The 24,262-nt window shown below is 33.5% G+C and overlaps 5 protein-coding genes across 5 annotated transcripts; 2 read left to right on the top strand and 3 right to left on the bottom strand.

Annotated features, from left to right (window-relative positions):
- Positions 1–615: 615 nt before the first annotated feature.
- Positions 616–1,636, bottom strand: LOC107410914 (18.5 kDa class I heat shock protein). Its single transcript, XM_048469304.2, has one exon. The coding sequence runs from the start codon at positions 1,381–1,383 to the stop codon at positions 913–915; it is 471 nt and encodes a 156-aa protein (XP_048325261.2). The 5' UTR covers positions 1,384–1,636; the 3' UTR covers positions 616–912.
- Positions 1,637–2,067: 431 nt separating this feature from the next.
- LOC125421198 (18.5 kDa class I heat shock protein) lies at positions 2,068–2,987 on the top strand. Its single transcript, XM_048469303.2, has one exon. The coding sequence runs from the start codon at positions 2,331–2,333 to the stop codon at positions 2,808–2,810; it is 480 nt and encodes a 159-aa protein (XP_048325260.2). The 5' UTR covers positions 2,068–2,330; the 3' UTR covers positions 2,811–2,987.
- A 2,288-nt stretch (positions 2,988–5,275) lies between these two features.
- Positions 5,276–6,140, bottom strand: LOC107410916 (18.5 kDa class I heat shock protein). Its single transcript, XM_016018400.4, has one exon. It carries the CDS (start codon positions 5,991–5,993, stop codon positions 5,547–5,549), a length of 447 nt encoding a protein of 148 aa, XP_015873886.3. The 5' UTR covers positions 5,994–6,140; the 3' UTR covers positions 5,276–5,546.
- Positions 6,141–7,110: 970 nt separating this feature from the next.
- Positions 7,111–7,986, bottom strand: LOC107410915 (18.5 kDa class I heat shock protein). The gene has a single exon (XM_016018399.4). It carries the CDS (start codon positions 7,802–7,804, stop codon positions 7,334–7,336), a length of 471 nt encoding a protein of 156 aa, XP_015873885.1. The 5' UTR covers positions 7,805–7,986; the 3' UTR covers positions 7,111–7,333.
- Positions 7,987–20,661: 12,675 nt separating this feature from the next.
- Positions 20,662–21,596, top strand: LOC132799195 (18.5 kDa class I heat shock protein-like). Its single transcript, XM_016018397.4, has one exon. The coding sequence runs from the start codon at positions 20,818–20,820 to the stop codon at positions 21,295–21,297; it is 480 nt and encodes a 159-aa protein (XP_015873883.3). The 5' UTR covers positions 20,662–20,817; the 3' UTR covers positions 21,298–21,596.
- The last annotated feature ends 2,666 nt before the right edge of the window (positions 21,597–24,262 follow it).

The following is a 24,262-nucleotide window of genomic DNA, read 5'->3' as shown; positions in this document are numbered from 1 at the left end:
ACATCTTTATGAATAACATAGATAAATTTTCTACTTGCAAGATAAATAAATAAAAAAATACATTTTCCTTTCTATTTTATGTTATGTTTTCATTTTTCGCATATGTTTTTCATTCGTTTTTTCTTTTTTTTTTTTGCAACAATCATTCTAAACTTCTAACATAATCTCAAAGTACATATGTATGTATATGTTTTTCCTACTAAAATAAATATATGTTGTTAATTCTTATCATGTAGCTTTTCTATAATTTTTCTTTAACTTGATTTTCCTCAAGTTGGGTTTAACTAAAGCAAAATAAAGAACAAAACAATGGTTTTCAAGATACCTAAATGAATATTAAAAATAAGGAAAAAAGTTCACGGCCAAAAATAAAATTAATTAAAAATGATGAAAGAAGGAAATAACTTTGTTTGTACATTTTCATCCATTAGTGAATTTGTCAATTGACTCAATTTTTCCTATTATACTGTTTGTTGATTTCTTAAAAGTAAATAACAGGAACAATGAGAAAAAAAAATGAGCAAATTTGAGCTCGATCCACATTATACACTACATTTATTAAGATCAATGGCTTAATAGATTCAAATTCTTTAGACTCTCGCACAGATGCACTCATGAACCAACATTAGCATAGTGTACTATCATATAGGCTCCTTCCTTGACCATTCGCAATATTAATAGAATCATACAAAACAAATTTACACAAAAAATACGCTCATCACCTTATACATACAGTAATTGTTTTACATCAATTCCAAATCAAAGCCTTACATTTCAACCTCACCGAATCCACAATTTACATGCGCGCGCGCGCGCGCGCGCACAAATTTTTTTTATTGAAAATATGAACATCGATTATAAATAATTATATATCATAATAAAGCTTTTTTTTTTTTTTTTCCTTTTAATTAATCAGCCCGAAATTTGAATGGCTTTGACCTCAGGTTTCTTGATCTGCACTTTGGGAACAGTAACGGTGAGAACACCATTCTCCATGGCAGCCTTAACACCATCCATGTTGGCATTCTCAGGTAGCCTGAATTTCCTCAAGAATTTCCCACCACTGCGTTCCATCCGATGCCAAGTTTCGTTCTTTTCCTCTTTCTCGATCTTCCTTTCTCCGCTGATCTGAAGCACTCTGTCATCTTCGACCTCCACCCTCACCTCCTCCTTTTTCAGCCCTGGAAGATCAGCCTTGAAAACGTGAGCTTCCGGTGTCTCTTTCCAGTCGATCCGGGTGTTCACGAAAGCCGAAGTTTCCCGAGAAAATTCGGGAAGGTAGGTGGATAGAGAGGAAGGGAAAAGGAAGCCCTTGAATGGGTCCCAGTTATCCAAGGCGTTGTTGTTTCTCCGACCACTGACGAAGCTTGGTATGATCGACATTCTCTTTTTTTTTTTTTTTTTTTTTTTTCTTTCTTATGGAACTAAGAAAAATTAACAAGGTGAGAAAGCTTGATAAGAAAACGATGGCAGATGATCACAATGTCTCAATAACAAATTTCTTGCTCGACGAGATAAGGAAGTTTGGTATTTATACTACTTGTAGGAGCATTTTCTGGTACTTTCTGGTCTTTTTCTCGGAATAATTTTTCAATTTTCTCGCTTGTCAACGAACAGTCTGATAATTTAATCCTACGAATAATGTAGAGACTTCATGAATCATCCATTGGGCTTCAATAGGTCAAGCATAGCCTGGTACGATTATGGGCTCGAGGTTTTAGTTCACAATTGACAAACCCAAATTAAAATATGATGACTCATGCGGTCACCAGTTGCAATAAATCATAATTTTTGCGCATGGATTATATTCATACGAAAATTCATAAAAGTGGGACAAATTTTATATGTTGATTTTTTATTTTCTAAAATTAAATGATACGATGGTATTAATTATTTTTACCATCTTAATATAAATTTTAATTCTAAAATATCAATCCAAATAATATAAAATAATAATTCCATGTGTAGAATGAAGTAACTAAAATGCATATTTTTTTACCAGAAAAAACATGGAAATGGGAGTACTTGTCTTTACCTTGAAGAAACTTGAATGGGCCATACATTTTCCCATCAAGGCCCATAGGAAGGTTCTAAACAATGTCTAAGAGCGTCCTCAAACCAAACCAGTAACCACAAAACCGACTATGGGCCTAAAGCCCTAGAAGATACTGGAACATTACTACATAAATTCCCAACCCATTCCCTCCTTTCCTCCTAGGAAAAATTTAGCGGCTATAACTTATCAACAAAGCAAAATATTAAATCTTCACGCCTATTTGCATTTACGAAGCTCGAATTCAATCACTGTCCAAAGCAAAAGCGAAAGAAAGATGTCTCTGATTCCTAGCTTCTTCGGTGGCCGACGAAGCACCGTCTTCGATCCTTTCTCTCTCGACATTTGGGACCCCTTCAAGGATTTTCCTTCCTCCTTGCTCTCTGCAAGTTTCCCAGAGTTTTCTAGGGAAAATTCTGCCTTCTTGAGCACCAGAATTGATTGGAAGGAGACCCCAGAAGCCCATGTGTTCAAGGCCGATGTTCCAGGGCTCAGGAAAGAAGAAGTGAAGGTGGAGGTTGAAGATGATCGGGTGCTCCAGATCAGCGGTGAGAAGAATGTGGAGAAGGAAGACAAGAACGATACTTGGCATCGGGTAGAGCGCAGCAGCGGGAAGTTCTTGAGGAGGTTTAGGCTTCCAGAGAATGCCAAGTTGGATCAGATTAGAGCTGCCATGGAGAATGGGGTTCTGACTGTCACTGTTCCTAAAGAGGAGGTCAAAAAGCCCGACGTCAAGTCCATTGAAATCTCTGGTTAAAACTTTGTCCGCTTTGATTAACTGAGAGTGGTCTACAGGGTATATTGTGGGACTGCAAATACGATAGCGTTTTGTAATTTTTTGGTACATGGTAGCGTTTTGTAATTGTTTGTGGTTCATTGTTCTTTTTTGTATAGATGGTGTTTGTGGTAATGTCAAGCTCTACTTCTTTTCCCATTGTTATTATAAAAAAACATAGTTTGAAAAATGTCACATTTGAGAAATTGTATGAAGCTATTAGTCTAGCTAGCTATGTAAATATTAATACGCAAGTGTCCTTTTATGCTAAATCAAAATACAGTTGTGATTTTACTGATTTAATTTTTTTCTCCAGTAAATGAACCAGTTATTACAGACTGGTTTAATTTCGGAATTTGGTACATAAGAATTGAACAAAGTTTCTATTTTTCAATAAATGCATTAAATTATAAACCCATCAAATTATTAATAACAAAAATAAGTAGGCAAAATATATAATGTGGGTCTGGATGGCTCTATCTGGTTACTGGGTTTGATTTTGAAGTACGCTGTCACGATAAATTATTCCTGTTCCATGGCTAGGTAACACATGCGTTACATGATGCTTAGGATTGATTAAATTTTGGATCAGCACACGGGAGATAAAGAAGGGAACATTTTTCTTCTCATATAACACGTGCATGGAAGAGGTGGTAATTTTATCTTGCCATCTCAATCTTACGTTTCTTTTTCCATGTGTGTATATATATATATATATATATATAAACCATGACTATATATTAATTAATCTAACAAAACAACTCAATTAATTTCAAAAAGTTCCCTAAGAAAATTTATATTGGTGATAATCCTAAATCCGAGTTTAAGATCTGGTGCATAATTTCCCCTCCTCAATCTACCAAAGAATAAAATTTATTTTAAAAAAATTACTTACTAAATCTTTCTCTTATATATATATATATATATATACATACACACACATATGTTTTTGACATGCGCCTGTGTAGATTTATTATATATATATATATATATATATATACATACACACACATATGTTTTTGACATGCGCCTGTGTAGATTTATTTGTGGGGTGTATAACAACTACTCTGAATCTCCATATTAGGTTATTGCATAGCGATGGTTGACTTAATCAGGTCATTTTTAATTTAAAATTGTTAAATATCAAAAGAAACAATAAAACAATGAACAATGGAACCATCATAGTATTTTTTTAACTATTCCAAAAGAAAAGTTACTTAATGGATCATTTACAATTAAGAATCCGTCAAATTCACATTTTATTTGATATTCAATTTCGAACCCAAAGCTAATAATAGAGAAAACCCTTATATTACGAGTACTACTACAAGTATTATAGGAATTTGAAGTATTTTCTATTGAATACTACATAATTCTACATGGACAAGCAACAAGAAAAGAAGAAAGAAATTATCGAACACTTCATTTTGATTCGGATTGTGAAATTTCATTACTATGTTGGAAGAAGAATAGCTATATTGATTCAGTATACTCTAAAGACATCCTTGGTACAATATTGAAGATCTCACAAAGAAAAGATCCGATTTTAGTAAATGAAAATTTATTGATTTGAACTTTTAGGGAAGTGATCTCTCTTTGACCGTATAAGAATATGCAGAGGTTAACATGTCTGAAAGTACAAGACAATATTTTTTTGCTGATATTATTATCGGTAATCATTTATAGCTTTACTATACCTTTCCTATTCATTGTAGGTTGGCGGATTAATCATTTATAGCTTTACTATACCTTTTCTATTCATTGTAGGTTGGCTATCCGCCAACACCGGTTTAGCTTACAATGTATTTGAAGGCCCTCGCCCAAACGAGTATTGGACAAAGAACCAACAAGGAATTCCATTAATAACTGGCCGTTTTGATCTTTGGAACAACTCGATGAATTTAGTAAATCTTCTACTGGTTTAGAGAAAGTATCAAGCCATCAAGTCCCAAGCGTTTGGGAATTTGTTGACAAAAGATGAAAATCTTCGTATGTAAATATGATATATGTTACTTAGCCTATTCCCAATTCCCCACAAAGAAAGCTGGCCAAGGTGTGCTTCCAAGAAAACTATCAAATTTTACAAACGAGTAGATAAAATATAAGCACAGCCTCTAAGTCCAAGTAGGGAGTCTAATTAGCTTTAAATAAATAAATAAATAAATAAATAAATTATTAAAAAAAAAAAAAAAAAAGGGCTTGCGTGGAAGAACAATTTGGAAAGTGGGAAGTGTAAAAGGACCATAAGAAAATTGATGGTTAAGTGTGAACTAAATTGAAATAGAATATTGAATGACTTGGTCAATGACATACCATCATTCATATCTAGGAAAACTACAAATAATTTAGAACATAAGGGTGCCTTTTAGTAGTCATTAGGTAAGCCTCCTCAGACATGCATAGAAATGTATATATGTAAATAAATAAATTAAAAAAAAGACAAAAAATTGATAGAGAGACAATTCCTTAAACATCTATTATACATTACTATCACATATTGGCATACGACAACATATCACATAATATAGGTACAGAAAAAACTACACAAACGGATCACACACTGAAACCCTGAAGGACAATATCAAACACTTTTCTTCACAAACTGGAAAAAACCCAACCAAACCATCACTTCAAAGTTAAAAACCAACATCCATACAAGTGCAGCTAAGCCTAAGACTAGAACACTTGGTAAGCAAAAGGGGGACGAAAAAGAGGACCTCAATCTTCTCCAGAAATTTCAACGACTCTGACGTTGGGCGGGCTCCTCGATTCCTCCTTAGGGACTGTGACAGTGAGAACCCCATAATTCATAGAGGCCTTCAGCCCTTCAATCTTGGCGTTGTCTGGTAGCTTGCACCTGGTCATGAAGTTTCCACTGTCCGTACTAATCTGAAGGACCCGTTCATCTTGAAGCTCAACGAGCACGTCTTCGTTGCCAAACCCAGGAAGGACGGCTTTCAAAACGTGAGCTGTTTGGGTCTCTTTCCAGTCGATCCTGGAATTCACAGAAGTTCCGAAGTTGAATTCCGGGAAAATGCGAGAGGGAGTTATAGGAAAATCCAGGAATGGGTCCCAGAGGTCGAAAGAATAGGGATCGTAGAGATCAAGTCCTCGTCGGCCATTGTTGTCGTTGTTGTCATTGCGATTGATTGGAACGATGGACATCGTCGAGGTCGTTTAAAAGGGTTTTGTTGGTGTGGTATGGGATCGAGGAAGTGATTGAAATGGGTGAGAGCAAGAGAAACCGGCTTGTGAAAAGAGTATTTTTGTTTTTGCGGTAATTGGAAACAATTTTGGAAGTGTGTAACGTATAAAGATAAAGCGAGCTTCTGGTACCTTCCCAACAGTGCTTGGGCTCAAGCTGATGGACCACGTCACGCCACAAAATTTAGTATGTTGTAGTGGGCTCTATTAAAAGTATCTGTTTTTTTTTTTTTTTTTGCCCTTTTTTTTTTTTGAGAAATTTTTTTTCCAATTGAAAAACACATAGTAATAATAATAATAATATACTAATAATAATAATTGTGGTATCAATCTAACCCAACAACTGTTATTTTCTATCATTCATTTTTTTTTCTTTTTTTGTTTTTTTTTCAATATTATATTTAAAAATTTGAATTTTATCAGAAATTAAAAAAGCATATTTTCTATATGAATAACATAAATAAATTTTCTACTTGCAAGATAAATAAAAAATAAATACATTTTCTTTTTTATGTTATGTTTTCATTTTTCGCATCTGTATTTCATTCATTTTTTTTTTTTTTTTTGGGGGCAACAACCGTTCTAAACTTCAAACATAATCTCAAAATAAAAATGTATGTACATGTTTTTGCTAGTAAAATATATATGTTGTCAGTTCTTATCATGTAATTTTTCTATAATTTTTCTTTTCAACTTGATTTTCCTAAAGTTGGGTTTAACTAAAGCAAAATAAAGAACAAAATAATGGTTTTCAAGATACCTAAATGAAAATTAAAAATAAGGAAAAGTTCGCGGCAAAAAATAAGTATGTTTTCATCCATCAGTGAATTTGTCAAGTGACTCAATTTTTCCTATTACATCGTATGTTGATTTCTTAAAGTAATTGACTCAATTTTTCCTATTACACCGTATGTTGATTTCTTAAAGTAATTAACAAGTACAATGAGAAAAATGAGCAAATTTCAGCTCGATCCACATTATCCACCACATTTATTAAGATCAATGGCTTAATAGATTCAAATTCTTTAGACTATCGCAGGGATGCACTCATGAACCAACATTAGTATAGTGTACTATTATGTAGGCTCCTTCCTTGACCATTCGCAATATAAATAGAATCATACAAAACAAATTTACACAAAAAATACACTCACCACTCCAAATCAAAGCATTACATTTCAAACCCACCGAATCCACAATTTACATATGCGCGTGCGCGCGCGCGCACACACGCACACACACAAATTTTTTTTATTGAAAATATGAACATTGATTATAAAGCATTTTTTTCTTTTAATTTATCAGCCCGAAATTTGAATGGCTTTGACCTCAGGTTTCTTGATCTGCACTTTGGGAACAGTAACGGTGAGAACACCATTCTCCATGGCAGCCTTAACACCATCCATGTTGGCATTCTCAGGTAGCCTGAATTTCCTCAAGAATTTCCCACCGCTGCGTTCCATCCGATGCCAAGTTTCGTTCTTTTCCTCTTTCTCGATCTTCCTCTCTCCGCTGATCTGAAGCACTCTGTCATTTTCCACCTCCACCTTCACCTCCTCCTTCTTCAGCCCTGGCAGATCAGCCTTGAAAATGTGAGCTTCCGGAGTCTCTTTCCAGTCGATTCGGGTGTTCACGAAAGCCGAAGTTTCCCGAGAAAATTCGGGAAAGTAGGTGGATAGAGAGGAAGGGAAAAGGAAATCCTTGAATGGGTCCCAGTTATCCAAGGCGTTGTTGTTTCTCCGACCACTGACGAAGCTTGGTATGATCGACATTTTTTTTTCCTTTTATTCTTATGGAGCTAAGAAAAATTAACAAGGTGAGAAAGCTTGCTAAGAAAACGATGGCAGATGATCACAATGTCTCAATATCCAATTTCTTGCTCGAGGAGGTGAGGAAGTTTGGTATTTATACTACTCGTAGGAACTTTTCTGGTACTTTCTGGTTTTTTCCTCGGAATAATTTTTCAATTTTCTCGCTTGTCAACGAACAGTCTGATGATTTAATCCTACGAATAATGTAGAGACTTCATGAATCATCCATTGGGCTTCCATAGGTCACGCATAGCCTGGTAAGATTATGGGCTCCTGGTTTTGGTTGATAATTGACAAACCCAAATTAAAATACGATGACTCATGCGGTCACAGTTGAAATAAAGGGTTTTTTTTTTAAAAAATAGCTATTGTACAAACTGATTTTTGAAAAATAGCCATTTTTTTTTTTTTTTTGTTAAACTAGCCCATTTTTGTCTCATCTTGACCAAAATATCCTTTATTAAGTTTTTTTTTTTTCTTTCATTTTTTTGCTTTTTTCTCTATCAAAATGCATGTTTTTCTCTTTTGTTGTTTTTGGTTTTTTGTTTTCACTTTTGCTTCCACTCTCCCTTTCGAAAAGCTTAGTTTTTTCCTTTTTTTTTGGGTTTTTTTTTTCTCTACTTTCACTCTCCCTTTTGAAAAGCTTGGTTTTTTCCTTTTTCTCTAGGGTTTGTTTCTCTACTTTCACTTCGAAAAGCTTGGTTTTTTCTTTTTTTTCTAGGGTTTTTTTCTCTACTTTCACTCTCCCTTTCAAAAAGCTTGGTTTTTTTCTTTTTCTCTATAATTTTTTTTCTCTACTTTCACTTTTACCCTTTCAAAACGCTGTACTTTGACCTTTGTAGTCGTCGCCGCAGCCACAGGTCACGTCCGTGCCAGCCACCAATTTTGTAGCCCCCTGTTCCTTGGACACAATTAAATCCTTATATGGCCAAATCTAAATTTGTGGAAAGCCTTCAATGGCTTTGTTATGAAAACATGAATGTGCAGAGCTGAGCATCTTCTATTCGCTGGGATAAGTTTTTCCTCTATAAGGGCCTTGTACAGTGAACCCCCTACGGGCGATCGTCCGTCATCATAAAGCAGCCCCCGCGAAGCATCCTAAACCATTCAATTATCAACCTCTTTGTCTTCCATTCCATTTTCTATCTCTTTCGGTAATTTCTCAATTCTAGTTTTTTTTTTTTTTTTTTTTTAAGATTTCAATTGAAGGGCCTTTTTTTTTTTATTTTATATTACTTTCGAAGTGCTTCACTAGAAATTATTATTTACATTTCAAGATGAAAAAAAAGAAGTAAATTCTTTTGCTTTCGAAGAACAAAATGGTTAATTAATGCTCTATTTTTTTTTCCTCATATAAATAAAAAGCAAAGAAAGCTTCTTTTAGGTAGCTACAATAGTACATATAACTTCCTATGTATTTTCAAGTAATGAGATAGCATCATATTGATATAAATGTAACGCTTTATTCGTATATTGACTTGGTTAGTTTGCATTTAATTGCTTATTTGCGAAAAACAAACACAGGAATTTTGACAATTTTGACAGTGGAAGGGTTAGTGAGGTACAGCATATTTTGAACTGATGATGGACTTGCCAACGATAATGGGTTTGGGCTAAGGACTATTGCTCTGTAGTATAGTAAATCATAAAAAATGGTATAATATATGTTTTTTCATTCAAGTGAGAAGAACAAGAACAATGTTGGGAAATTTTGATTGCAATTAGCAAAACTAGATTATAGCAAGTTACAATTTTCTTTCGCTGCTTGTTGCATTCTACTGGGGTGTGTAATTGTTTTGCTTTGAAATTTTCATTGTAAATTGTAATATTGATTCAAAGTGTGCTTTTAGTCTGTTATATTGCTTCCTTGAATTGAGGGTGGTGGTTGGATTCTATCCTTCAATGTTTGATAATGTTATTGGTTGTGAAAATGAAAAAAATTTAATTATTAACTCCCTGTCCAGTCAGGGCATTTCAATTGATAAAGTAATAACTCAAATAGTTAAAATTTGTATGTTACAATTTTTGTGAGTCCATGACCTGGTGTGGTTGAAATTCTTATATAGAAAAAGAATGGGGTTAGGAAAAGGTGCTGGATGATTTGTTTAACAAAAGACAAAAGGCAACAAGCTTGAACTTAAAGCTTATGCCTCTCCATATTCTTATTGATTTTATTTATTTAAATTTTGTTAGTGTATTGACTTGTCTATACGGTAAATTTGAACCTGTATGCTTAAACAATAAGTTTTTTTTTTTTTTTTTTTTTTTTCAGATTGCATTGATTTGTATATACTTCTTAACATTGAGAATATGCATTCTAGATATTGGACTGGGTACTGGGACATAATGAAGCATTATTTAGGAGAGCTTAGTTGAAAGCCCTTCTCTCCATCCATAGCCAGGAGGTAAAGTGAAGCTCTTCAGAATTTATTTGCATATTTGATAAAACCATCCACCTGCATCTATAAGTTGAAGTATAACCATAATCTATGTTGGTTAGTACTTAGTATAACGTCCTTTTGTTCTTGTATATAGGCTGGCTGGCAAGGGAGGTGAACTTACACATGATAAGACAACAATTATAAGTGGTGCCCTTGACTTAACTGAAAAGGTAGGCATGCTGATGCCAATTAATATTTTTCTGATGCTTATCTGTTGTAGTTTTACTGCTTTTTGATCAGAAGTGGAAGTAGAGCAACTAGTAATATGCTGTTCTAAAATTTGCAAAAATAAAAGGAAAAAGCTGTTGAACTATTAATTTAAACGTTTGGTTCCTAATGGAGAGAATGTTTGTGTATATGTGTTGGCATTCCTGATGGTTGAGCTTGGCCAAGTTATATTGGATATTTGTATTTGAGGTTCTATCAGAATTTTCTTTCTTCCTTTCTCCTTTTTTCATTTTTTTTTAAAAAAAAAAAACTGTTTTAATACTTGTTTGTTTGTCGTCATATGCGTTTCTTAAGAAATTATGTTAGTTTAGGAATTTTTTTTTTTTTTTTAGGGATGCGAGGTTATTACTAAATTATGTTTTTAACAAAGAAACATTTTCGAATAACCTGATGTATACTTTGGATCAAGCAATGTAGTCTGTGATGGTAGTTGTCTGGGTTTACTTTTAACTCATCAACATTTTCAGCATGTTTATTGTTCTTTGAAAGGATTTTGATGCTAAAGACACTTATAGTAGGAGTCATGTTCTTACGTTTTATGATTAATTAGTATAGTGCTCTGAAATATATCTCTTCCTTTAAGCTTGAATACTTCTACTGATGTTACAATGTTATTACTGAATTAATTAAACTTCCTAGTTAAGGCTTAGTTATTTAGACTAGAAAGAAGACCATGAAAATGGTAAAGCATACTTGATTGGCATTTAAATAATGTTAAGTGATTGTCTTAACCATAACTTATTTGTTCTTACGGTTTAGGACTTGAGAAATTGCTATATGTACGGTTTCTGCATAAGATGCAGCTTTAGCATGTATTTCTGATTGTGCCAACATTTACTAAGCTTGTTATAGCATGATATGCCGTATAGATAGATTGTTAGATGTATGTGACATTCACTCTATTTTTTCTTTGCATTTTGCTCAAACGTATGTTACCTTTAAGTTGTTTACATTTTGGTATACGCAATTTGTTCCATCCACATGTGTGCATGGGGTTTTTTCTTTCTTCATTTTGTTATTATTTGTATTGGAGGATTTTAATAAATGGACATTACTAAAATGAAAACAATATACTCATTGTTATTATTAATTTTGAAACACCGTCAATATTTTTTTTGTTACTAATATTGATATTCTATATTTTTCAGCATTGGAGGAGCAAGTGATGGACTAAGCAGAAAATTGACGGAGCAAAAAATTGAAGCACAAAATTTGCAATCGTTAGAGTTACAAGTGTTTGCTGAGAAAACTACACACACACTTACAGAGATAGAGAAAGAGAGAAAGATATATATAAATAGATAGAGAAGCATTGGTGGCGGTTTGTCCCTCATTAATGTAAGTTACTTCTCTGAACAAAACAGAAAAAGTGTTGCAAACTAATTTCGCTTTAATGTAACGAACTAATCTGAGAACCTTTATTTGTACTGTATTGAATGGTTGTTCAGAATTGTTAATATTTTCCATGATTGATTATTTTAGAGATGATAAGTCATCTCTTGATAAATTGCTTAATTTTGAACTTTTGTCATTACGAGCTATGCACATAATATTATGTTATTTGGTGCGACGGAAATGTTTATGTTGCATGATGAGAATGTGAAATGTGAAATTAAAACTATTATGAAGTTGTGTTTTTGTTTGAATTTAATGAGAGGTTTGAATGTGAAACCATAATGATTAATATGTGTTAGAACCATAGGTTATCCTTAGAAAGCAATGTCATATGCGCATGGTTGGTTTGTTGCCTAATGTATAATGTACACTAATATATAGAAGATATTGTAGGTTTTAAATCCACATATGCGCTGGTTCGAAGAGTTTTTTTAGTCATGTTCATTCTAATTTTGCACAAATCCCATTAGGTATATGTCATTTGTAGGTTCTAGAAAAAATTTCTTCCAGTCGGAAAATTTTTCCTTCAGGCGGAAATTTTTTTCCTCCAGGAGGAAAATTTTGCCTCTAGGCAGAAAAAAGTTTCTCGTGTCGGAAAAAACGTTTCCTCCTATTTGAAAGAAATTTCCTTCTGGCAAAAAGCGTTTCCTCGTGTCGGAAAGAAATTTCCTCCTGGCGGAAAGCGTTTTCCTCCTGTCGGAAAGAAAATTTTCTCTCATCAAAAAATAGATTCCTCTAGTTCGAAAATTGTCTCCAATCGATGCATAAATATCTTTTTATTCTAAACTTTCAAATTGTAATTATTTGGCGGAATTTTCATTAGATTTTTATTTTTTTACTATTTAATATATTTTTGGTCCTTTCGATTTTGCTGTCCATAAGCAAGCCATATGTTATGATTTGTATTCTTATTTGATTTGCAGATAAATGGATTTAGAATACCAATGAAGGTTTTGGGACTTGGAGATATCTAGGGCAAAGGTTAATTGTAAATCGAACTTCTGGAAAGTCATGTCGGATATTAAGTTCAAGCTGACTCTATCCCAAATAAAGAAGTTCGAGGATAGCTATTTTGGCCACTTTTTGAAGGCCAACGATATACAATTTAGTGGCCACATCGTCAACAGCATGTTGTATAGGTAGTGTGTTTGCGACGACAAGAATTCTATGGTATTCCATTTTGGACGGTGTGGTGCTAGATTTACATGGAGAGACTTCGCCATAATTACAGGTCTACGGTTTGGTTACCAACCAAATAGGCGGGTTAACAGCTTTACGCGTATTAGTGACACGTATTTTGGTGGGAAGCGAAAGGTCACCAACTTGGAAATAATCGAAGCTTTCATGACCGCACAGTGTCAAGACGATGATGAAGCCGATGATGATAGATTGAAGTTGGCTTTATTATATTTCCTAGAGACGGTTCTTCTAGGCAAAGAAAGTATGGCCACCACATCCCATAATCACTTGGAGATGGTGAACGATTTATAGTACTTCAATAACTATCCATGGGGTACTTTATCATACACCACCACCATTAGATCCTTGAAGAGTGCTTTTGAGCATAGAGAGTCCATGGCTTTAAACAAGTTAAAGAGTTATAGTGTTTGTGGGTTTTCTTTGGCTTTCATGGTAAGTTTATTACAATATTATTTAAAGTTTGTTACACTTGTATTTATGGTGTGTATTTCTTTACTTATTCATTATTAATTTATTGTTTGACAGATTTGGGGTTTTGAGACAATTCGTTCGTTAGGTCAAGCATTTGGAAAGAAGTTGTTGGATATGGCATTCCCTTGAATTCTCAATTGGCATATTTCACAAGTGCCAAGATTTGAGAAGGCCACTGAACTCTTCGATCATCGTGATGTAAGTATATAAGTTCTTCCACTTATATATATATAAATATACATTCCAACTTAGTAATATTATTTATAGACTTTTGCAATATTTGTAGTAATATTAGTATTACTTAATAATCACTTCATGATAATCTCTTTTGGCTTTTGCAGTATCCCGTTCATGGCTTAATGAATGTAACTGAATTTGAGCATGCATATATTGGCAAAATTGCATGGGATGTACATCATGACCGTACTCCATACAGTGTTGTACCTGCTGTCAAAGACAAGCCACCACAGGGAAGTCATAGTGAAAGAGATGAAGGTGTTCCACTTACAAGTAGTGGAAGAAGTAAGAAACAAAAACAGGCGTCTATGCAATGTAAGGGTAAAGGAGGGAGGCATCGAATGGAAGATAAGCCGACAGAACAATCTTCATCATCGATTGCAATGTTCATGTTAAACCATCAACTTCATCCCAACCTCCAACAACTCCATCCCATGATGAGGTTTGAATAAATTGTATGAATGTTTATCTTTTTTATTATTGTAAGTACTAGTCATTATTGTTTCTCTTAGGTACCTTTGAGAGAGAGATTAACTATCCTTGAAGGTGAAGTGGCTAATATACAGCAAGACGTTAAGGATTTAAGAATCGCCATGCTTAGAGAGTTTGCAAGTTTGGAGATCAAGTTTGATAAGTTAATGAAGCAACAAGGAGTGGGAGTTGGTGCTAACGGTTTCAAAGATGGGATGGAAGCGGACGTTGAAGGGGATGAAAAGAAAGTAGAGTTTGGTCCCGATGCGACCCTCGTTGATAGACAATCACGTCCATCTATTGTAGACGATGCAGGACCAAGTGTTAAGATTATCGAGAAAGTATCTCCATCAAAGTTTCCGGTCGGGAGACGTGCAAGAAAGGTAGCAGCTGCTAAGCAAAGTATAGATATTAGGAGGCGGGATAAGAAGGCGGCAGTAACTATTACTACTCCTTACAGTGTTGGAGGCTTGCGGAAAAAGCTACAGCGCACTTTCCCGGTGCATTTTCTACTTTGAAGTTCAACCCATACAAACCAATGCCCACTTGACTTGTCAAAAATTTTGACCAATTTATGAAGTCCAATTGGGCAGCAAAGGTTGATATGGACATTTTGTCTGCGGGTAAAGACTTTTTCCAATTGCTTATAACCAATGAGAGGTGGCTGAATCACGATGTAAGTATTTTTTGATCAAGACTTTTATTTTATAATTTGATAAATTCCAAAGATTGTCGTTCAACTGCATGGATGTAATTTAAAATTAACTCGTCTTTCAATGCAACATATGGAAGTCTTGCCTTACTTATTTTGTGTACGTGCCAATTGATTCCCTAATGTTTTTTATCCTAGTTTTGAAGTGATAGATGGAGGATTTTGGGTAAGTAAAGAGTTTTAAAGGCCAGGTATCCTATATGTGGCTATTGTGATTTTGGGTAACTTCCAGGTATCCTATATGTGGCTATTGTGATTTTGGGTAACTAATAATTTATTTTGTTGTAGGCATACATTGAGCAATGTTATGAAAAGTTCCTCACCAATCCATCTAATTTCCAATTCTCATATGCAACGCAAGAATATGTATTGGGGATTCGAATGAAGGAGTCGAAGCCATGGAAATGCATAAATCATGTACAATATACATGTCCAAATTGTGTAATGTTAACTATTCATTTATTTATGTGCCTTCCTTTATTTGTTATGCTAACTGAAATCCTGTAATGTATTGACAATTGTTAATTCCACTAAACAAGTGCAACATACATTGGCTTTTAAGGCATGTGGACTTAAAAGAGTGTTGTATGACTGTATATGACTCAGATAAGGCTGGCAACTGAAACAGAAGAGAAACATATTTCAAGAAATTATGCATTTCGTTACCTTATTTACTGCGGTCTGCATCCTTTTATGAGTAGTGGACGGACCTTGTAGAATCCGTTGATGAGTTTACATGTGAATTGGCACAAAATTCCCCTCAGCAAAGTAACGGGTCAAGTCCCTTAATACGTACTTGTTTGTTGAATAAATATTAACTATTGAATATGGTTCTAATAATGTTATTGTTTCGTTATAATAATTGTTTTTTTGTAGTGGTGACTGTGGCATGTTTACATTCAAGACCACCGAGTTTTTACATGCTACAGTACCAGCAACATTCACACAAGATGACATAGAGTTCTTTAGGAGAAAGTGTGTATATGAGTCTTACAACAAAGAACTAAGCATATGAGTTGGGTGGTAATGCATTTTTCTTTTCTTTTATCATGTTTATAGATGCATATTCTTTATTATATTAGACTTTTAATTGTAAAGATAGTGGTGGCTTATAATATTCATTTAACAAAGATAACGATGTGTTATTGATGTAAGTATAACTAATTGACCTTATAGAAAATGTGCCATGTTTATTTATTAGAATTCCATTATGCACAAACATCTTACGAGCTCAATTGCACATTCTAAAAAATTTTCCGCTTGTCGGAAAATATTTCCTCTAGGCGGAAAACTTTTCCTCCTGGAGGAAAATTTTTCCTCTAGTCGAAAATCCCATATGGAGATCAATTGAAGCTTCTGAATAATTTTTTGCCAGGCGAAAATTTTTTCCTCCAAGCGGAAATCGTTTTTCTCCGATTGAAAAATTTTTCCTTTAAGCGGAAATCATTTTCCTCCTGTTGGAAAAAATTTCCTCCAAGCGGAAATTGTTGAATAAATTTTACTCCTATCAGAAACTAATTTCCTCCACTTGAAAAATCAATTTCTAATGGATTGTTTAAGTTAATAGTAGGGTAAAAAAACTGAGAGTGTAGACAAATATTATATAAGATGAAGATGGATTTAACAAAAAATGTATTGACATTTAAAATCAATAACCATTTTAAAGAAAAGAAAAAATGATATATATTTGTTTTTCTTTTCAAAATCATTTGGACATTTTATAAAATGAGATGTAAACTAAAGATTTAAAATCAACTCTAGAAAAGTCTCTTTTCATTTGGGATTAAATTCAAAAAAAAAAAAATTAATTGCTAATAAATCTTCCACCGTCGAGTAGAAAATATAATATCCAATATATGAAATAATTATCAAAATATATTAAACCATAACACCAAATTAAAACTTCCTAATTCGAAGCATAAAACAATGGATTCATACATCTCTACCTATAATGTCCAACACCACCGCATCGGCTACATCTACGTCCAATAACATCTTCACCTTCGGATGGTATGTGTTGCATCCTCGGCCTATCGGCTCGCCTACGTGTCCATCTTGGTGGAAGAACAATACAACTTGCCACGTCATCCGGGACATGCCATTATTTTTCATCTAACATAGGGTAAATAGACTCAGCATAAGCTGCACGATATGCATCCGCGATGTAATAATGAGAACACATGCCATAAGAAGCAATTTTGCGTTCTCTGTAAACGGCAATACAATGATCACAAGGATATTGATCAAGATCGAAGAATTTGCATAAGCATGTTTTTTATAACTATACCCCTCAAACTCCCACCTTCCACAAGAAATTCATGCATATTAATGGCTTTAACACGTAGTCCGATGGACTCCAAATTTCATAGTTTGAGTTGCTCTTCTATATGGTCAGTCACATGCTTTGTCAATTTTGCACCTACAGTACGTCCCTCATAAAACCACCTTTGCAGTAAATCCCGTATATGCTCAATTAATGCTACTATTGGCATCTCTCTAGCATCTAGCAAAATACCATTTAAGCTTTCTACAATATTAGTGGTCATGATAGTGTACCTTCTACATGAAGAAAAAGAACGTGCCCACCTTGTAGGGTCATATGATCGAATGTACTAGACAGTTCTACTGTTTTTTACCTCAATTCGTCCCATATAAAACTCAAAATCTTCAACCAAATATGCATTAGCTGCGAGCATAAAACATTGTATTATTGTTTCATCTTTCGCATGTCCATTTGCTTTAATATTTCTGCTTATATGGTACGTGCACAGCGCATGGTACGCATTGGGAAAAACTTTGCGTAATGCCCTTTCAATAGTGGAGTGTCTATCACTCACAAACACCAAATCCGGGAAATCTCCAATGGCATCCTTGAGGTTTTGGAAAAACCATGTATATGCTTACTTGTTCTCTCCATCTCCAATGCCGAAAGCCAAAGGATATATTTGCTTTCCATCCATGTCCAATGCAATATACATGTACCCTTTGTATTTTCCTTTCAATGTAGTCGCATCAACAGCCAACATGGGTCTTATGTGGGATACAAATCCCTTAATGCTTGCTCCAATCTCCATAAATAAATATACAAAATTGTTACTATTGTCTATTTTGATACGTGTAAGAGTTCCAGGGTTCTTCGACACTAACTCATAACAGTAGGCAAGCAACTTAGCAAAATTCTCCTCTGGAGATCCCCTAAAACTATTAAGTGCATACTCTTTATCTCTCCATGCTATGTTATAGCTTATATTCACCCTATATTTCTGCAAAAAATCATGTTGAATTTCTTTGGGTTTGTAAACACGTGCAATACCTTCATATTTAGATTTGATACATTGCTCGATAACCCGGCTACTGGCCTGCTTATGTTTTCGATGCACGATATCTAACGAGCAACTGTGTACATTATCAAAAATTCTCACAACAAATATTTCTCCATTTTTAAATGTGGTTGCACGTAGTCACCATTTACAAGTATTTTCCAAGCATACAACCTTATACCGTTGTGTAGTTGACCGTGTCACCTTGAACTCCTTATTTTCACACATGCAATAGATACTCAGTTTATTCTATAAGTCACGTTTGTTGCGAAATAATTGTCCAATTATTATGCTCTCACAGCCAGTGAACTTTGATGAAAATATGGCCATAGAACCACTTTTATTGCTCGACGATATGTGGTCACTTGCAGCATGATGAACCCTAACATCATCAACTCCTTCATTGTTCATTTCAGGATGCATATCATTATCATTGTCCGGCAACTTATGATCAAAATCTACATCATTATGATCAACATCATCCCCTGCTGCATTGTAATTCTCATCATGATCAATATTATGCAACTGCTCATACTCCTCATCGTTAGGAAACTGTTCAACATAGTCACCTCCAACATCAACTCCTTCGTGGATATTAAATGATGTCCAGACCCCACGAACATCAACTTGATCTCTAAACTGAGTTTCTTGAACCATAATTTCTTGAGATGTAGCCTGAATAGGTTCAATATCGAAAACTTGTGGTAGACGAGCGCCAATTGGAAGACAAGAAAAAGAATGAAGATTACTCCCCCTATCCGAAGCAAAGGATGTTTGATAAACATTTCTAGATACATGTTCAACTTTTAAAATCACCTCAACATATAATGGAGGCTGCATCATTGTCATCCCTCAATTCCTCACTTCTTGAAGAAAGCATTTCACATCCCTATCACAGCGTATTTCTATAGGATCCAACTTTTCTGCACATCGTCCATATATCCATTTTAGCTTTAGCTAATATTCATTTCGATCTATCTCAATAGAATTGAAAATCTCATCCTCTAACTCTGATTTTGTGCATCTCTTGCCGATGGAAACCATTATGTTTTTACCATTTCGATATTCCCAATTACCACCATCATTTTGTACCAATGTTCCATTGTATAAAACCGCAATTACAATATCATCATCTTCCAATTTATTACAAAATTAAATGAATAACATTAAACTAAATCAATAAATATATAAAAATTTGAACAATACTAAACAAACATATTAATTGTATTAAAAAAGTTGATTCTGTTTTGTTTTTTTGGGCCAAATATAGCTTTTTCCTACTGGCCGAAAACTAGCGGAAAATTAGCGAAAAACTTGCAAAAACTGACAAACTGGAGAAAAATGATGGAAGTTCATCTTTTTAGCCAAATTTCCTTCGTTTTTACTGTTTTTTGAAAATTTTCAATTTTACACAAATTTTTTCCTATTTTCAAACCATATGCCACCTAAGTATCTTTAAACTCACATATAACAGCTTATAAATTAATTTCTTGTATACCCATGTTAAATAAAATGCTTAAAAATTCCAAAACTAACAAAAATACAAGAAAAAAGAGAAAGAACACATATTTTCTCAGTTTCATCTAATAAGAAAAAAGATAAATTTTTTATCTGAATTTAGTTTTAGATATGAAAAAATACAAAAAAAAAAAAAATGAGAGTGAGAGGAGATGAGATGCAAAAAGTGTTTGTGGCCTGTTAGAGAAACTCTTGCACAAAACATGAATGGGTGTGTAAAAGAAGAAAGAAAGGGTAAAAAAATTATATTGGGTAATTTTCAATTTTATCAAAGTTATTTTTGTCCCAAAATGGTTAATTTTTTTTTTTAAAAATAAAAGTTTGCTATTCTTCAAAAAACCATTTACGCATAGCCTGGTAAGATTATGGGCTCCTGGTTTTGGTTGATAATTGACAAACCCAAATTAAAATATGATGACTCATGCGGTCACCAGTTGAAATAAACCATAATTTTTGCACATGGATGATATTCATACGGAAATTCATGAAAGTGGGACAAATTTTATATATTAATTTTTTATTTTCTAAAATTAAATGATATGATGGTATTAATTCTTTTTACCATCTTAGTATAAATTTTAATTCTAAAATATCAATTCAAATTATTCCATGTGTACAATGAATTAACTAAAATGCATATTTTTTGACCAGAAAAAAAAGGGTAAATGGGAGTACTTGTCTTTACCTTAAAGAAACTTGAATGGGCCATACATTTTCGCATCAAGGCCCATAGGAAGGTTCTAAACATGTCTAAGAGCGTCCTCAAACCAAACCAGAAACCACAAAACCGACTATGGGCCTAAAGCCCCAGACGATACTGGAACATTCATCCACTACATAAATTCTCAACCCATTCCCTCCTTTCCTCCAACGAAAAGTTAAGCGGTAATCAGCAATCATCAAAATCTTAAATCTCTACGCCCATTTGGATTGACGAAGCTCGAATTCAATCACTGTCCAAAGCAAAAAAGCGAAAGAAAGATGTCGTTGATTCCAAGCTTCTTCGGTGGCCGACGAAGCAGCGTCTTCGATCCTTTCTCTCTCGACATTTGGGACCCCTTCAAGGATTTTCCTTCCTCCTCGCTCTCTGCAAATTTCCCAGAGTTTTCTAGGGAAAATTCTGCCTTCTTGAGCAACCAAATCGATTGGAAGGATACCCCAGAAGCCCATGTGTTCAAGGCCGATGTTCCAGGTCTCAGGAAGGAGGAAGTGAAGGTGGAGGTTGAAGATGATCGGGTGCTACAGATCAGCGGTGAGAGGAACGTGGAGAAGGAAGACAAGAACGATACTTGGCATCGGGTTGAGCGCAGCAGCGGGAAGTTCTTGAGGAGGTTTAGGCTTTTAGAGAATGCCAAGTTGGATCAGATTAGAGCTGCCATGGAGAATGGGGTTCTGACTGTTACTGTTCCTAAAGAGGAGGTCAAAAAGCCCGATGTCAAGTCCATTGAAGTCTCTGGCTAAAACTTCGTCCGCTTTGATTAACTGAGAGTGGTCTACAGGGTATATTTATGGGACTATAAATTAGATAGCGTTTTGTAATTGTTTATGGTTCATTGTTGTACAGATGGTGTTTGTGGTAGTGTCAAGCTCTACTTCTTTCCTATTGTTACTATGAAAAACAAAGTTTGACCAAAGAAAAAAAAAATCACATTTGAGAAATTGTATGAAGCTATTAGTCTAGCTAGCTATGTAAATATTAATAGCCAAGTGTCCTTTATGGTAAATCAAAATACAAGTTTTCCCTCCAGTAAATGAACCATTTATTTTGCTCCGGTTAAATTTCGGAATTTGGTATATAAGAATTGAACAAAGTTTCGATTCTTCAATAAATGCATTAAATTATTGACCCATCAAAATATTAATTAGAAAAATAAGTAGGCAAAATGTATAATGTGGGTCTGGAGGGTTCTATCTGGCTACCGGGTTTGATTTTGAAGTACAGCTGTCAGGATATATTATGCCTGTTCTGTGTCTAGGTAACACGCACAATACATGTGTCTATGAGGAGCAGACTATGTATGATTCTCAATTTTAAGTAGGAATTCTTAAGCTTATTTAGATGTCTGAAGTAGATTATATATGATTCTCGGTTTTAAGTAGTAATTCTTAAGTTTATTTAGATGTTAGAAACCTTAAAAAAATAAAAAAATAAAATAAAAAAGAGAAGAGAAATATAAAAATATATATTTATATGAATAGAATTAGAATGCGAACTGTATTAAAATCGATGTTTTTTTTTTTAAAAAAAATATTAATTTTGCTATTATATACATAAAGTTGATTTTTTTTTTTTTAAAATATCGGTTATGATGTGGGTTTATATGCGAACGGATCGTATCATAAAATTCACATACAAATAAACCTCTATTGTGTCTCCTTGTATATATATATTTTTTTTCCATCCCAATTTTCCTTTAAGCCAAACACTACTAGAATTATTCTTTTTTCCCTTTAGTTTCCTCACTAAAATCCCAGCTCCAAACATACAATACGTGAAAATTGATATCTACCGACACTCATTTAGCGACGCTACAAAATAAACACATCTGAAAAAATAAAACCGCAACTCTAAGGTTAATGCATCAGTAAAAATTTAATAAATTAATGACGCATCCCAAAACATTCGATGTCAAACAGTCGCTAAAAATAACAACACGTGACACATCCATTAAGAATCGTTGAATATGAGACTGAATAGAGTCGCTTTTAATACTGTGTATATATTTTATCTGAATTATATTGTTTAAATGCTACACTTATGAAAAATGATTAACCATCAACTTATCTATGTTTGCATAATAACAAAATTTTAATTATATAAGATTGTTGTTCAATTATATAATTTTTCATGTACAATTTATTCTTGCAAACTCTAAAATAACATTCTTTTTTTTTTTTTTAAGATATTGATAACAAGCGATGCAAAAAAATCATTCCGAGTCGCCTATTCCCCCCCCCCCCCCCCCCCCCTTTTTTTTTTTTTTTAAATCAACTTGATTTTCTTGAAAACTGCAAATAACCAGTGAAAATATTTAAGCTATATAATTGAACTGGTTTTTTTTTTTTCTTTTAAATATAGGTAACAGGCGACGCACAGTCTTCGTTAAGCATCGCTTGTTCTTTTTCTTTTTTTTGGTTCTTTTAATCAATCTAATGTTATTTCAACTTCAAATAACCAGTAAAAATATTATTGCGATATAACTAAAGCAATATAATTGAGCTTGTTTTTTTGTTTCTGTTTTTTTTTTAAATATAGGCAACAAGCGACCCACATTCTCCTTTATGCATCGCTTGTTATCTTTTTTTTTTTTTTTGTTCTTTTAATCAATCTAATTTTATTTCAACTATAAATAACCAGTGAAAATATTAGACCAACATAACTGAGCTGGTTTTTTCTTTTTTCTTTTTTTTAAAAGATTTTGGTAGCAGGCGACGCACAATGAAGATTGTGCATCGCCTGTTTCCCTTTTTTTTTTTTTTTTTTTGTTCTTTTAGTCAATCTAATTTTATTTCAACTACAAATAACCAGTGAAAATATTAGAGCAACATAATTAAACTGATTTTTTTTTTATTTTTTTTTTTATAGATTTTGGTAATAGATGTTGTGAGTCTCTATTTACTAATAGGCGACTCTAGTAATCAGCAACGCACATTGTGCGTCTCCAGTTACTAATAGGCGATTCTAGTAATAGGCGACGCACATTGTGAGTCTCCAGTTAGTAATAGGCGACACACATTGTGCGTCACCAGTTAGTAATAGGCAATGCACATTATGCGTCACTAGGTACCAATATCTAAAAAAAAAAAAAAAATAGAGCTCAATTATGTTGCTTTAATATTTCACTGGTTATTTGTAGTTGAAATAAAATTAAATTGACTAAAAAAACTAAAAAAAGAAAAATAGACGAAGCACAATCTTCATTGTGCGTCACCTGTTAACAAAATTTAAAAAAAAAAAAAAAAACCTCAGTTATGTTACTTTAATATTTTCACTGATTATTTGTAGTTAAAATAAAATTAGATTAAATAAAAGAACAAAAAAGAAAAAAAAAAAAAAAGGAGGATAGGCAACGCACAATGAAGATTGTGCATCACCTGTTAACAAAATTTAAAAAAGAAAGAAAGAAAAACAAAGCTCAGTTATATCACTCTAATATTTTCATTAGTTATTTGTAGTTGAAATGAAATTAGATTGACTTAAAGAACCAAAAAAAAAAAAAAAAGGAGAACAGGCGACGCATAATGCCTGTTAACAAAATTAAAAAAAAAAAAAAACAGCTTAGTTATGTTGCTCTGATATTTTCACTGGTTATTTGTAGTTGAAATAAAATTAGATTAACTAAAAGAACAAAAAAAAAAAAAAAAAAAGAACAGGCAATGCACAATGAAGATTGTGCATCGTCTGTTACCAAAATCTAAAAAAAAA

This window comes from Ziziphus jujuba, chromosome 10, assembly GCF_031755915.1.
Source record: "Ziziphus jujuba cultivar Dongzao chromosome 10, ASM3175591v1".
Lineage (NCBI taxonomy): Eukaryota > Viridiplantae > Streptophyta > Magnoliopsida > Rosales > Rhamnaceae > Ziziphus > Ziziphus jujuba.
This window is presented reverse-complemented; position numbering and strand designations above follow the sequence as displayed.

Excerpts from the sequence above, each read along its gene's own strand:
- LOC132799195 (XM_016018397.4), top strand. The coding sequence starts at position 20,818 with ATGTCGTTGATTCCAAGCTTCTTCGGTGGCCGACGAAGCAGCGTCTTC.
- LOC107410915 (XM_016018399.4), bottom strand. The coding sequence starts at position 7,804 with ATGTCGATCATACCAAGCTTCGTCAGTGGTCGGAGAAACAACAACGCC.
- LOC125421198 (XM_048469303.2), top strand. The coding sequence starts at position 2,331 with ATGTCTCTGATTCCTAGCTTCTTCGGTGGCCGACGAAGCACCGTCTTC.
- LOC107410914 (XM_048469304.2), bottom strand. The coding sequence starts at position 1,383 with ATGTCGATCATACCAAGCTTCGTCAGTGGTCGGAGAAACAACAACGCC.
- LOC107410916 (XM_016018400.4), bottom strand. The coding sequence starts at position 5,993 with ATGTCCATCGTTCCAATCAATCGCAATGACAACAACGACAACAATGGC.